At 34.6% G+C, this 15,051-nt stretch overlaps 1 protein-coding gene across 1 annotated transcript; it reads left to right on the top strand.

Moving 5' to 3' along the window:
• Positions 1 to 4,117: 4,117 nt before the first annotated feature.
• On the top strand, positions 4,118 to 14,701 carry LOC137727695 (TMV resistance protein N-like). Its single transcript, XM_068466519.1, has 11 exons — positions 4,118 to 4,838; positions 5,210 to 5,783; positions 6,086 to 6,140; positions 6,858 to 6,941; positions 7,114 to 7,180; positions 7,786 to 7,855; positions 8,762 to 9,387; positions 10,642 to 11,741; positions 11,944 to 12,233; positions 12,339 to 13,607; positions 13,847 to 14,701. The coding sequence occupies exons 7-11, from the start codon at positions 8,855 to 8,857 to the stop codon at positions 14,579 to 14,581; spliced, it is 3,927 nt and encodes a 1,308-aa protein (XP_068322620.1). The 5' UTR covers positions 4,118 to 4,838; positions 5,210 to 5,783; positions 6,086 to 6,140; positions 6,858 to 6,941; positions 7,114 to 7,180; positions 7,786 to 7,855; positions 8,762 to 8,854; the 3' UTR covers positions 14,582 to 14,701.
• Positions 14,702 to 15,051: the final 350 nt, after the last annotated feature.

Below are 15,051 nucleotides of genomic sequence, written 5' to 3'. Positions count from 1 at the left end.
AAAGACATGGAGTGTATCATGACTCTGTTGTCTATGTGCCTCAGATCATTAACATTTACTTCTTCTTCATCTTCTGCCACTGCTGCCGCTGCTAACGCTGGTGGTGATGTTGATATGTCTCCTTATTGGGAAAAGTATGATGTGTTTATAAGTTTCAAAGGCGAGGACACCCGACTTGGAATTACCAGCCATCTTCACGATGCCTTACTTCGGGAGAAAATCAAAACCTACATAGATTACTAACTTGTGAGGAGAGAAGAAATTGGACCTTCCCTGTGAAAAGCGATCGAGAAATCTAAGATTTCGGTGATTAGATTCTCACAAAACTATGCTTCTTCCACATGTTGTCTGGATGAACTTGTACATATACTAAGATGCAAGGAAGCATATGGCCAGTTGGTTATACCCGTCTTCTATGACATCAGTCCATCAGATGTACAAAAACAACAAGGGAGCTATGCAGTTGCATTTGCTCAACTTGAAAAACGTTTCAAGAACAGTATCGACAAGGTGCACAAGTGGAGGGCTGCTTTGACAACTATAGCCAATCTATCTGGGTTTGATAATTCAAACAAAACTGGGTTATTAAGTAACTCCATAATTTGTATAATTTTTTTTTCTACTTGTTATCATTTGATTCATACAAAATTAGTTTGGGCATACTTATTACTAACTATTGTTTGTCCATCATAATCATATTATACTTGCCAGGACGGAAGCCGATTTAGTCAAGAAAGTGGTTGACGATATTTGGAAGAAATTGATTCGTGAATCATCATGTGATTTAAAGGGCCTGGTTGGAATTGAAAGACGGATCAAGCAAATCGAATCTTTGTTATGCATTCATTCACCATACGCTTGTATCACTGTAGGAATTTAGGGGATGGGTAGTATTGGCAAGACCATCCTTTCTGAAATTGTATTTCACAGACTTTCTTCCAAATTCGAAGCCAGTTGTTTCCTTAGAAATGTTAGGGAGAACTCAGAACAAACAAATGGACTATATCGCTTGCAAAATAAACTTCTAAAAGAGATATTAAAGGAAGAAGGTCTATCCATAGGGTATTCCCAATAAAAAATCCATTAAGTGCGTCTAGTATAAGTCAATAATAAAAAATCCATTAAGTGCAAGAAGAACAAAGAAAACCAAAAATTGTCTTAGCATAGCGTCTGCATCAACAACAATTCATTCATCCAAGAGAGCTATCTCAAGGCTAAGCATATGGCGTCTGCTATAACCTTGTCTCATACATCTAAAAATTCATATTAAAGGTAGCTAATCAATAACATGAACTTAAAAAATGATTTAAGCATAATGAATGAAACTAGAAACCCTTTAATTGATAAAAGAGTAAAGTTAACTAAGACATAGAATTATCATGAAGGCTACATCTGATCCCTACCAAGGAATTTAGCTACTCATGGCCATCAAATGATAGGAAGACATAATCATGACCATTATAATCACAAAGTCTGAAAAGATGTAAAAGAAAACCCTTGGAGGACCCCTTGCGTTTGGCTTCTCCTTAAGTCAATCGTCGAGCAATCTGATGAAGTGCGTCTCTTTCTTCCTTTCCACGTTGCTGCTCTACCCTTTTTTTTATAACCATTCAAGGAATATATAGGTAGGTTTAGGTTAGGCTTTGCTTTGCCGCAATTATTGAATCCCAACCCAAACAGAAATCCCAACATGTTTCCTGATTCAATCTGGACTCCACTTCCGCCTAGAATTCTTGAACTGACCTTACAGCACTAAAACAGGTATAACTTCTTCTAGAAGTATCATAATCATGATTTGTAAAAGTTTACCCAAACTTACCCGAACTAAACATCCAGAGCTTTCCATACATATGCGGCACAACACCCAGTTCGTCCCGATGAATTTGCAACGTCCCAATGAAAATGACAATTCTACGCAGCACCTTCCAGCTCCAGTTATAATTCCCAAACACCAGCCATTAAATTACGAATTGAACAAATTAGCATCTGATGAACGTTGGAATACTTCTTGACTTCAGTTCTTTCCAACTTTGATCCTTTTTTGCCGTAAAATCACCAAAAGACTCCAAAGTCTTCTCTACAGTCCATTATCTACAAAATACGCACCAGACACATCACACAACCAATTTCACAAGAGGACATAGCATAAAACTTAGGAAATATGGGTAATATAAATGTAAAAATATTGTGTTATCAATGCATGGAAAAAGTTATGAAGTAAGTTTGTCTATTATGGTTACAAAGTATTATAAAAGCAGGAAAAATTGATTCTTCTAAGTTGATTACAAAGAAAACGCTCAAGGATACAGGGGCAACAAGGAAGCAGATTGAAGATGGAGTGCGATTGATGGGACATGGGGGTGAACAAATCCAATGGCCAATTCATCTGGAGCAGACAAGCAGGTGGAAAAAAAATTCAAAAGCAACAAGAAATGAACCCAAATTAGACCAATAAACACTCAAAAGTTTTACAATATTTTATAGCTTTAATTCACCCCAAATTTGAAAACAAATTATGGAAACAACACAGAAAGCAAAACCCAATTCATCATCTCTCTACCAAAAGATGCAGAAACAGGTGTACCAAGCAGCAATTTAACTAATGAAAACAAGCATATTCAATATTCGCAAAAGACAAACTAGAACAAACACATATCAAGCTCAAAAAACTGACTTGATCCAATTGAGTTGACCCAAGTCTCCCTAAACGTACAAAAATCCAGCTAAAAGTTCAAAGCTCTGGGAACCTTTCAAATAGAAAACTAGATTTTAATCCCTAAATAAGATGAAGTTTAGAAAAATGTCTTATACAAGATTAAAACTTGATTTTAGTCCCTAGACTTTATTTAATGTCAACATATGTATTCAATATCTTTTTTTTTTTTTTAATTTATAATTTTATGAATTTAAAATTTTATGAAAATATTATAAATTTTAATTTTCATTATGGTAAGCATCTTATATAAGAAAATATTTTCGTAGAGATTTTTCGGTACATTTATGTTTTTGCATATTTTTTTATCTGCCACTAATTTATTACAATATATTTAAGTACGAACATTTCGGTACATTGTGTTAGTATAATACATTTAGATACGGACATTTCGATACACTAGTTTAGTATAATATATTTAGGTACCGACATTTCGGTATACTAGTTTAATATCATATAATTAGGTCTAGAATTTTTGGTACTTATGTTTTTACATATTTTCTTATGTGTTAATAATTCACCACAATATATTTAGGTACGAGTATTTCGGTATACTAATTAGAAAAAGTTAAATAAAATTAATGAATTAAAATGTGTATAATAATCAATTTAAAATTTATTGTAATAACATTAAATAAGTTATCTATTAAATATAAAAAATAATAATATGAATTTGAATTAAGTACACATTAAGGGATTAAAATGAATATTTAATCTAACATCAGGTTTTTATTAAATTTTAATCTTCATGAATGATTAAAGTTCAAAAACCCCAATTTCAAAATACTCACCTGAGCTAAAAGTTCAAAGCCCTATGGATTATATTACACCTCATATTTTTGGCACAATATATTATAATGTTGGTACAAGAATTGACGTTAAACTGTGAGGTGGCAAATAGTCCTTAGAGAATATCATTTTTTAGAGTAACCTTAGCATTTCTCTTGTAAGAGCCTAATGAGTAATTTTTCGTTGTCATCACCACTTTGACATGTATCCTTATTGATCCACTCATCTTATAACACATCTATCCATTTGTTAGTGTATAACGTTTGTCTTTTACGATACAAAATTAACGTCTTTATGATGGTGACACCTTTAGTCATAAATTCTAGTAAATCACAATTGTGCTTAAATTCACTAAATATGAAAAAAGAAAAAAAAAAAAACTCAATAACATAACATACCATCGAATGATAGTCATACCGAAATATCCCTCTATACGGACCACCTCTATACGGACCACAGCCTTTTATAGTTTTATCATGAAAAAAAAAAAAAAAAAAAAAAACAAAGGGTTGGACACAAAAGCATAGAAAAACTTTCCCATTTCTTGGAAAAAGAAACCAAGAAAAAGCGAGTCAAGCACTCTCTCAAGGTCAAGAGTCTATTGAGCCAATAGCACTAAATTGCAGTCCCCAAGTCGTCGCTAAGTTGGACAAAAATGGCCGGCCTTCTTTGCCCTGTTGGCCCTCTCTCTTTACCTCTCTTTTCTTCTCCAATCCCATTCAAACGCTTTTTTCTGCAAAAATCCATCTCCATTCACACACCTTTTTACAATTTTCCCAGAAAAAATTATTGGGCAAGTATTTTTATATAAATAGTATGTTGCACTTGTTTTTTTGTTGACCGGGAAAGTCTTTGTCTTTGTGGAAAAAAATCCATCTCCATTCACACACTTTTTTACAATTTTCCCGGAAAAAATTATTGGGCAAGTATTTTTATATAAATCGTATGTTGCACTTGTTTTTTTGTTGACCGGGAAAGTCTCTGTCTTTGTGGAAAACAATCCATCTCCATTCACACACCTTTTTACAATTTTCCCAGAAAAATTATTGGGTAAGTATTTTTATATAAATCGAATGTTGCACTTGTTTTTTTGTTGACCGGGAAAGTCTTTGTCTTTGTGGAAAAAAAATCCATCTCCATTCACACACCTTTTTACAATTTTCCCGGAAAATATTATTGGGCAAGTATTTTTATATAAATCGTAGGCTGCACTTGTTTTTTTGTTGACCGGGAAAGTCTGTCTTTGGGGAAAAAGAAGGAAGCTTTGCTGTGGATTCAAGAACCCTTCTCCGGGATCTTTGATTCATCTGTGTTTTCTGCAAGGGAATTATCTCAGGTGAGTATTTTGAAATTTTCCCAGAGCTTTGAACTTTAGCTGGATTTTTGTATGTTTAAGGAGACTTGGGTCAACTCATTTGGATCAAGTCAGCTTTTTGAGCTCGATATGTGTTTGTTCTAGTTTGTATTTTGTGAATATTGAATCTGCTTGTTTTCATTAGTTAAATTGCTGCTTGGTACACCTGTTTCTGCATCTTTTGGTAGAGAGATGATGAATTGGGTTTTGCTTCCTGTGTTGTTTCCATAATTTGTTTTCAAATTTGGGGTTAATTAAAGCTAAAATGTTGTAAAACTTTTGAGTGTTTATTGGTCTAATTTGGGTTCATTTCTTGTTGCTTTTGAATTTTGTTTTTTTGTTGACCGGGAAAGTCTGTCTTTGTGGAAAAAGAAGGAAGCTTTGCTGTGGATTCAAGAACCCTTCTCCGGGATCTTTGATTCATCTGTGTTTTCGGCAAGGGAATTATCTCAGGTGAGTATTTTGAAATTTTCCCAGAGCTTTGAACTTTAGCTGGATTTTTGTATGTTTAAGGAGACTTGGGTCAACTCATTTGGATCAAGTCAGCTTTTTGAGCTCGATATGTGTTTGTTCTAGTTTTTATTTTGTGAATATTGAATCTGCTTGTTTTCATTAGTTAAATTGCTGCTTGGTACACCTGTTTATGCATCTTTTGGTAGAGAGATGATGAATTGGGTTTTGCTTCCTGTAGTGTTGTTTCCATAATTTGTTTTCAAATTTGGGGTTAATTAAAGCTAAAATGTTGTAAAACTTTTGAGTGTTTATTGGTCTAATTTGGGTTCATTTCTTGTTGCTTTTGAATTTTGTTTTTTTGTTGACCGGGAAAGTCTGTCTTTGTGGAAAAAGAAGGAAGCTTTGCTGTGGATTCAAGAACCCTTCTCCGGGATCTTTGATTCATCTGTGTTTTCGGCAAGGGAATTATCTCAGGTGAGTATTTTGAAATTTTCCTAGTGCTTTGAACTTTTAGCTGGATTTTTATATGTTTGGGGAGACTTGGGTCAACTCAATTGGACCGAGTTAGTTTTTTGAGCTTGATATGTGTTTGTTCTAGTTTGTATTTGTGAATATTGAATATGCTTGTTTTCATTAGTTAAATTGCTGCTTGGTACACCTGTTTTCGCATCTTTTGGTAGAGAGATGATGAATTGGGTTTTGCTTCCTATAGTGTTTTTGAGTGTTTATTGGTCTAATTTGGGTTCATTTCTTGTTGCTTTTGAATTTTGTTTCAGGGCTTGGTGTTTACTGATGCTGGGGTTTTGTGGAATTCAGTATTCTTGAGCTCTGGTAATAAAAAATAGCGAATTTAGGCGATTTTGATGGCTTTTTCGATGTATATTTATCAGAACTAATTTTCCTTAGCTTGGGCTAAGATGTAGTCATGACTATGAATGCTTAAATTGTGGTTACAAAGTCAGGATGATGTAGATAACAGTATAAGCACTCATTGTTGTAAAGCAAGTTTGTCATTATGGTTACAAAGTCAAGGATGATGTAGATAACGTTTTCTCTTTGTTCCTATTTTTTAATTACATCGTTCAGCTACATTCAAATTATAATTTAAGGTGTATATTTGTGTTGGATCAAAAATGGAGTGTGTTTTATGAATGAAATTTCTGTATAAGAATGCCCAGGTATTTACATATATATGTGTGTATGCTTAGGTAAATAGTCATTTAGGTAGCTGAGTGAAGTCCTTATGATGATTACGATTTGGGATTTATATTTAGTTATATTAAAAAAATTTATTTGGTTAAAAGAAGAGGGGAAAAATAAAGAGGAAGATAAATTATGTGCCCAGATGGAGATTTCTTAGTTTAAAGTGTGTGAGCTTTGTAAATTTTTTTAATCTTTCTTAGAAACAGAGCTTAAGAATAAAGAGGAAGAAAATTACGTGCCTAGATAGTGATTTCTCAGTTATTAGTGCTTTGAATGAAAAAAAAAATATTCATTGTAATATTGGTCCTTTGTGTATCTGATTTGTAACTGTATTTTATATTGCAGATCATTGTCAGGGCAATTTATATAACTAAAGAGTGCTCTTGTTGAGATTGACAAAAAAAAAAAAAAAACAAAAAAAAAAAAAAGGTGAGTCCGGCTACGAAGTACCGTTAAGTTTGGAATTTACAAATCTCTATTAATCGTTTTGATAAATGCTTACATATGTGTGTGTGTGTTGCCATTGCTTTGAATGAAAAAAAATATTGTTATAGTGTTATTGTTTTGTACATCTTATTTATGACTACGTTTTCTATTGCAGATTAGTGCCACAACAATTTATATAAGCTACAAAGTGCCTTTGCAGAAATTGGAAAGAAAAAAAAAAGGTGAGCTGACAAGTAATGTCATATTTAGAATTTACAATTTTTTTTAATCTCTACTAATTAATAAAGCACTCATTATCAACCAAAACTCTATGAAATTACTAGTTTAATCCTCTAATTAAAACAAAACATAAATAAGAAATATGGGACAGAAATTTAATTTCACACAACCAAATTTTGGTGTTTTTTTTCAAAGCCTCACCTACATGTAATCATAACATATCCCTAATTAAAAAAAATAAATAAAAAAAAACCCTTCCCACTCCCACATTCTCTATCATTCTCTTCCTCTCTCCTTCTATTTCAAAAACACAAATAAAAAATTTTCTCACACACTTTGTGTGTGCCCATATGCTAGTTATATTGATGATTGTTTATACAATATAAATGTGTCTTGGTATTTGTCTCATTCTTTAAAAAATTTTGGTATATCAAATGTCATTCAATGTTAAATTTGTATTTCCGTTTATTTCTTTTGTAGTGTGGTTCAGTTTTTTTTTTTTCTTTTCTTTTATAGGGTAAAAAATATTTGGTGGTGGTTAACGATTTTGTTACTTCACAGTTTAATAAATTTATTGTTCAATAATATTTATGTTGTTTTTTCATAGGGTTTGAGAACGTGGCATTATTTAACGTCAAGTCAGTTTTGTTTGCGTTGCAAGATTCTCTACACAAAAGGTAAGTGATTTAAAACTTCTAAAATTATTGAGTTCAAATTTATACCATCTGGTTTTTATTTTGTACAATTAGAAGAAAGTTTCATATTCTATTTAGGTTTTATTATACTCAAATTGAAATTTTAATTTTAGTAGTTTGTTTGCATTTAATGTTATATGTGTTATTTTAATATGTGTGTTGCATCTTTGTAAATTTTTTCCTTTTTCCCAATTTGTTTGCAGCTGTTTGTTTTTCAAGTGGTCATAACAATTTGTTTGCAATATGTCTAAAAGATCTATAAATTTAAAGCTTATGGATTATGATGTTGGATTTCAGAGTTGACCCTTTCACAAAAATTATAAAACTTGTCATTATGAGTGAATAAATATTTTTTTTTTCATTTTTGTTTCTTTTAATTAAGCATATTTAAAAGAAAATTTTTAAGCAGTAGCATTATCAAATATTTTTTGGTTGACTAATCCTTGTCTCTTCAAATTTAATTTTTGTCCTCTCTGGAGTTTTTGTAACTTTGTGCACATGCTCAGTAAGAACTGGGAAACTTCCTCGCATCAGGAGGAGGAGGAGGTGGGGTTCATTCTCTACTTTTCGTTCTTTCACTTTTCTTCTGTTTGAATGCACACAATTTCTACGCCGAATGTGCTGATGAGCAATTCCGTCTTTTTATTTTTTATGGTTTCTTTTTGGTCTAATCTTTGATAATTTCCTCAATAGTCTATATTTTATTGAAAGATGCCTTACAGAGTGCTGCGGACAAAATTTTCTTTTAATAGTTGCATTATCAAAAAAAATTTAGGTGACTAATCCTTGTCTCTCTAAATTTTGAATTTTTGTCCTCCCTGGCATTTGTTACTTAGTCCACATAATAAAGTACAAATTTTTATTTCGTTGTACTAAAATCTGATCTAGTTTCAGGTGCAACTATTGTTCAGATACTTCCTCTCTGTAATCAAATACTTCCTTGGATCGCTTCATTCTCTTGTCTTTCTAAGAGATAGAGAGATGGAGGTGATTGGGACTTCTTCTTCTGGTGCTGCTGATTCTGTTACTGCTGTTGATGATGTTAATATCCACCCTCTTCGAGAAAAGTATGATGTGTTTATTAGTTTCAGAGGTGAGGACACCCGTCTTACTTTTACCAGCCATCTTTATGATGCCTTACTTCGCAAGAAAATCGAAACCTACATGGACTACAGGCTGGAGAGAGGAGACGAAATTGGACCCGCCCTACGAGAAGCAATAGAGAAATCAAGGCTTTCGGTGATCATTTTCTCCAAAAACTATGCGTCTTCCACATGGTGCTTGATTGAACTTGTGCATATACTCAAATGCAAAAAGAAAAATGGCCAGATGGTTGTACCCATTTTTTACGACATCAGTCCATCAGAAGTGCGAAAACAAGAGGGGAGTTATGCAGATGCATTTGCTGAACTTGAAAATCGTTTCAAGGACCGTATGGATAAGGTGATCGAGTGGAAAGCTGCTTTGGTGGAAGCAACCGGTTTATCTGGGTTTGATTATTCAAACAAAAAAGGGTAACTAACTTTGTAACTTGCACCAATTTCTACTTGTGATTATTTCTTTTCAAATTTTTATTTTTATTGTTTATAGGAAAGGATATTCATTACATAGACTTCAAATTTTTATTAGGTAAATTGAACCTTATTCATAATCAATACAAATATAACACTGAGAAACACAAATTAACCATATTTGACATAAAATTCTAAACCATGACCAATTCACCAAACTTACACAACATGAAACTTTACCCCATATCTTTCCCTCCAATACTTCACTATACTAACGTGTGTGTACCTTACCGAAAACCCCATCACAAAAACATCTTTCTTCGAAAATGAATCACCACATCACCAAGCAATTTGTTATTCAAATGAAAAAAACTACTTAACACTTAATACCATAACCATAAAACCATAAACCAACACCAATATAATTAGCTACTCAATATAATTAGCTAAACCAACACCATATTCAACATTCATAAAAATAAAAAAAAAGGGGGTCAAATTAAACACCTTTAAACCACAAAATCGAAAACAACAAACCATATAATTAGTGAGTGCAGACTTTCCGGCATTCGGGACACCAATTATGCCAACAGACAATGCCTTTTGGTCCTCCGCCTTCACCATTTCCTTACTAAGTAACGTGAATGTTGATAAACATTCAGCACATAATAATAATAATAATAATAATAAGAATAAGAATAAAGGTCATCGTTGCCTTATATACTTGTATAAACACAATACACAGCTTATCCCAGCTGAAGCAGAACTTGTAATTCATGCGAACTTTCTCGCTAAGCAAACAAATGGGTGTGCGAATTAGCTCAAATCCATGAAACTTTGAGATTGAGCAGGGTGGAGTGGTGGGTTTTACCTTGTTCGCATACAGAGGGACTAAATCTCTTTCCTTCATGAACAAATCTTGCTCTATAGTTTTGCTGCTGCTACTAAATCGGCTTCTACTCGTCCTAATTCCTTATTCTCCTAATCGCAAAGAGGAACAATGATGTCGAAGAGAGGGAGCGACACCTGAGGAAAGCAATCTCAGATGACCAACACGTGGGAAAATTTGACAACAGCTGGGCCAAAGGGCATATTAGTAATTCTACTATGCAAAAATAAAAAATACAAAGGAAATGAACCAGTGCAAGGCAAAAACATCAACACACTGCGTTAACAGTGTCTTTGAACTGGGTTTACTATACTAGTTAAAGCATTACTTACTATATATCGCTTATCATTTGTAATCCTATTTTGCAGGACGGAGGCTGATTTCATTAAGGAAGTTCTGGAAGATATTTCAACGAAATTGAAACGTGAAACCTTATGTGATTTAAAGGGCATGGTTGGAATTGAAAGCCGTATCGAGCAAGTTGAATCGTTATTAAGCACTGATGATTGGAAAGGTGTTTGCACTGTAGGCATTTGGGGTATGGGTGGTATTGGAAAGACCACCCTTGCTAAGGCTATGTTCAACAGACTCTCTTCTAAGTTCGAAGCTTCTTGTCTTCTTAACAACGTTAGGGAGAAGGCAGAGCAAACAGACGGAGTCGTTCAATTGCAAAAAACACTTCTTAGAGAGATCTTAAAGGAAGAAGATCTCTCCATAGATAAGAAGAATGTTAAAGAAAGGCTCGGCCGTACAAAGGTTCTCATTGTTTTTGATGATGTTAGTGACTGGAGGCAAATAAGGGATCTAGCTGGAGACTACGAAGATGGAAGTAGAATCATCGTAACAAGTAGACACTGGGGCGTACTCAAGAAAGCTGTTAGTGATGAAAAATATATATATGAGGTTCAGAGAATAAAAAATGATGACGCTCTTCGGCTCTTTCAACTTCATGCTTTCAAGGATAACTCTCCTAGAGAAGAATATACAGAGTTGTCAGAAAGGGTGGTACAATATGCTGGAGGCATTCCTCTGGCTCTTGAAGTTTTGGGTTCCTTATTCTTTGAACGTGAGAGCAAACACGAGTGGGAAGAAGCATGGAGCACACTGAGAAATTATCCCAATGAAGAAATTCAAAATACGTTGAGAGTAAGCTATAATAGATTACCAAGAAGTGCGCGGGAGGTATTTCTTGATATAGCATGCTTTTATAAAGGGGAACGTCGTGAGCATGTAGAAAAGATGGTAGACTTTGGCCAAGGGCATGGTGGTTCGTGTGCGGCAGATGGAATTACAGTTCTCCGTAATAGGTCTCTCATATCGATTGCTTCGGAACGGGGAACCATAGATATGCATGATTTGGTACAAGAAATGGGTTGGTCAATTGTTCGCGAACAATGTATTGAAGAGGCCGGAAGACGCAGTAGGTTGTTCACTGATAAGGATATCTATCATGTATTGAAAAATAACACGGTAAGAGCTGCAAGTGGATTCACAATTTTTTTAAACAATAAAGAAAAGAAATAGATCGATAAAATACTGTGTACTTGCTATGAGAAGACAGCTAGAGAAAACTCATTTACAAAAAATAAGTCATATTCCTACAGATGTAGTTTTGATTAAATTTTGTTGTGTGTTAGTGTGTTCCCATTTGTACTTTGCTGTTGGTTGTCCGGGAACTGAAAAGGTTCAAGCCATAAGCTTTCCCCTGTGGTCAAGGATTCGAGAGCAAAACTTGGATCGTGCAGACTTCAAAAAGATGTATAATATGAGATTGCTCGATATTGGTTATTGGAGGAGCGAAACATTAAACCTTAAAACTCTCTTTCTTCCCAATTCTCTTCGTTATCTTGACTGGGCGGGATATCCTTTGAAATCTTTGCCCCCAGAATTTTCTCTTGAAAATCTTGTTGAGCTTCACATGCATTTCGGCAAAGTCACGCAACTTTGGGATGGAGGCCAGGTATATGTGCTTGTTATAGTTTTTCTTTTTTTGCGTAAGATGTAGTGCAGAAACTTATTCAGACTAAGTTGTTAATTCTTACCTTTTCTCTTTGATTTGTTACAGAATCCTAAGAACTTAAAAGTGATCGACCTTTGTGAATGCCAACATCTAACTGCACTTCCAAATATCTTGGGGAGTCCAAATATTGAGCACATGGATCTTTCTAAATGTGAAAGTTTGGTTGAAATTCCTCAGCATTTTAAAAATCTTGACAAACTTACTCATCTTAATCTTTCACGGTGCAAGAGTCTCAAGTATCTTCCAGAGATGCCAGGCAGTATTGAGCATATGAATCTTTCTAGATGTAAAAGTTTGGTTGAAATTCCTCAGCATTTTAAACATCTTGACAAACTTACTCATCTTAATCTTTCAGAGTGCAAGAGTCTCGAGTATCTTCCAGAGATGCCAGACAATATTGAATTCTTAAATTTAAGCTACACTGGCATAAAGGAGTTGCCGTCATCAGTTTGGTCTCATGAAAGAATTTCTTCCTTGGATATTGCCCATTGTGAAAAACTCAAGGAACTTCCAAGCAACACTTGCAAGCTGAAAGTCTCTGGTGCTTTTAGTCTAAATGGCTGCACCTCTCTTGAAAAGTTTTGGGAGCTTCCCGGGGGTATTGGTAAATTAGATTTGTCTCACACAAGAATAGAAGTATTGCCCACATCATCAATGAGGTGTCTCACCAAACTTAAACTGAGGAATTCCATGAATATTGCGAGTCTCCTACCGAGAATTTGTCAGTTGAAATCTCTTGAGGAACTTGATCTCTCTCGTTGCTCTGAACTTGAAGTTGTCCCAAGTAGCATCTACGAATTAACAAATATCAAAACGCTCAGCTTTAGTTACTGTCGGAAACTTCGAAAGTTTTGTCAGCCGACTGGCTCAGTTGGTTTTCTCTCACTTGAAGTACTAAACCTCCATGGCAGCGGTATATTAGAAATCCCTGAGGGTGTCATTTGCTCAACCTCATTACGGGTTCTTGATCTGGGAGAAACCAACATTCAGAGCATACCCTTAAGCATTAAACAAGTTTCTCAGCTGTCTAGGCTGTGCTTATTCGGGTGCATGAGCCTTCGATCTTTACCAGAGCTCCCAATGGTACGTCGCCTTCATGCAGATGACTGCAAGTCACTGAAGACAGTATTGAGTTCAAGGACTGCAATTACACAATGTTGGAATAGATATGAATTGCTACAAGAGGAACATACTTTTTATGAATGTCCAAGCTTGGGTTATGATGCAAGGAGCAGCATAATGGTTGATTCACAGCTTAGAATCATGCGAGTGGCAACTGCGTCTTCAAAGTTAAAAAAAGAGAAAGAAGATTTCGTATGTTTCTCAACTGCATCTTCAAATTTAAACGTATGTTTCTCAACTGCATCTTCAAATTTAAACGAAGAAGAGGAAGAAGAGGAACGTTGCTATTGTTTGTCCGAGGAAGCTCATGTATGTCTCTCTCTCTCTCTCAAGTAACATGATGTCAATCAATGTTGCAGGAAAAGTTTAAAGAGGAAGACTATGTATCTCTCTCTCTCTGTTAAGTAACAAGATGTCAGTCAATGTTGCAGGAAAGGTACTTTACAGAGAACTCTGGGCCCTCAGTTACCATTGTATGTTCGGGAGATAAAATTCCAAATTGGTTCCTACATCAAAATGAGGGGGCTTCAATAAATGTCAGGCTTCCTGCAAATTGGTTTCGTGAAGGTTTCTTGGGATTCGCTCTCTCTTTTGTTACATCCGGAGGCTTTTATCCATATGAGGTGTTTAGATGCAAGTACAATTTCAAAACTGGAGAGGGGGAAAGTCATGAAATCTATTGTTCTTACACTATAGGATTTGATGATGGATGTACTGATTTCATATATACACAGCATGTGTACGTATTGTATAAAGACCTTGAATATGAAGAGAGAACAAAATGGCCCTCTGCTTTTTACGACCGCGTCACTGACGTCTCTGTGGACGAATTGGCTTCGGAAGTAGAGGTGGAAAAGTGTGGGATGTGCCTATTGTATGCCGAAGATGCTGAGAAATTAAAATGTGATGTCATGTCGCAACAAGAACAAGATGAGCATGCAGCAAGTGGGAGTGGTGATCCTGAAGCCAGTGGAAGCAATGAATCTGAGGAAGCAAGTGGAAGATATGACTCTGAGGGAGAAAGTGGGCGACGAGGAAGCAAAAGAACACGACTAGTCTTTGAGGAAGCAAGTGGAAGAGATGAGTCTGAGCAAGCAAGTGAAGCGATGAGCCAGATGCAAGTCGAAGGGATTAAAGTTGAAGGGATTAATCTGTTGTTGGTTTAGGGCTCTCCTAAACTGATCTTTAAAAAATAATTTAAAGATAAAAAATTTGAGTAGTTCATCCAGTATTCAACCACAATTCTATGTTAAACGTGTGAAATATATTAAAATTGTTGACATCTATCTCAAAATCTATTTACATCCTAATTAAGGGAGGAGTAAGAGATGAGAAATTTCATGCCGACAGTCAATCCTTGTTTAAGAAATATAAAGTATTCATTGAGTTCTACAAATATAATTAATACCTGCGTCATAATAGATCACCTATCAATTAAGATTGCTATACAAACCAAAGAATTCGGTTGATTCAAAAATCGAAGCCCATAACAAAATTTATAAAATATATTTAGAGAAAATTTTGTCAAAAAAGAAAACAACTAAAATCATTGACAAATAGATACAACAAAGATAAAATTCAATGGAACTCCTGTTGAAGAAAATAATAAGCAACACTTACGGAAAAAAAAATGCAA

This window comes from Pyrus communis, chromosome 3 (genome assembly GCF_963583255.1).
Source record: "Pyrus communis chromosome 3, drPyrComm1.1, whole genome shotgun sequence".
Lineage (NCBI taxonomy): Eukaryota > Viridiplantae > Streptophyta > Magnoliopsida > Rosales > Rosaceae > Pyrus > Pyrus communis.
This window is presented reverse-complemented; position numbering and strand designations above follow the sequence as displayed.

Coding starts and splice junctions, on each gene's coding strand:
- LOC137727695 (XM_068466519.1), top strand. CDS start 8,855: ATGGAGGTGATTGGGACTTCTTCTTCTGGTGCTGCTGATTCTGTTACT. Junction 9,388..10,641: donor GATTATTCAAACAAAAAAGG/GTAACTAACTTT, acceptor CCTATTTTGCAG/GACGGAGGCTGATTTCATTA. Junction 12,234..12,338: donor AACTTTGGGATGGAGGCCAG/GTATATGTGCTT, acceptor GATTTGTTACAG/AATCCTAAGAACTTAAAAGT.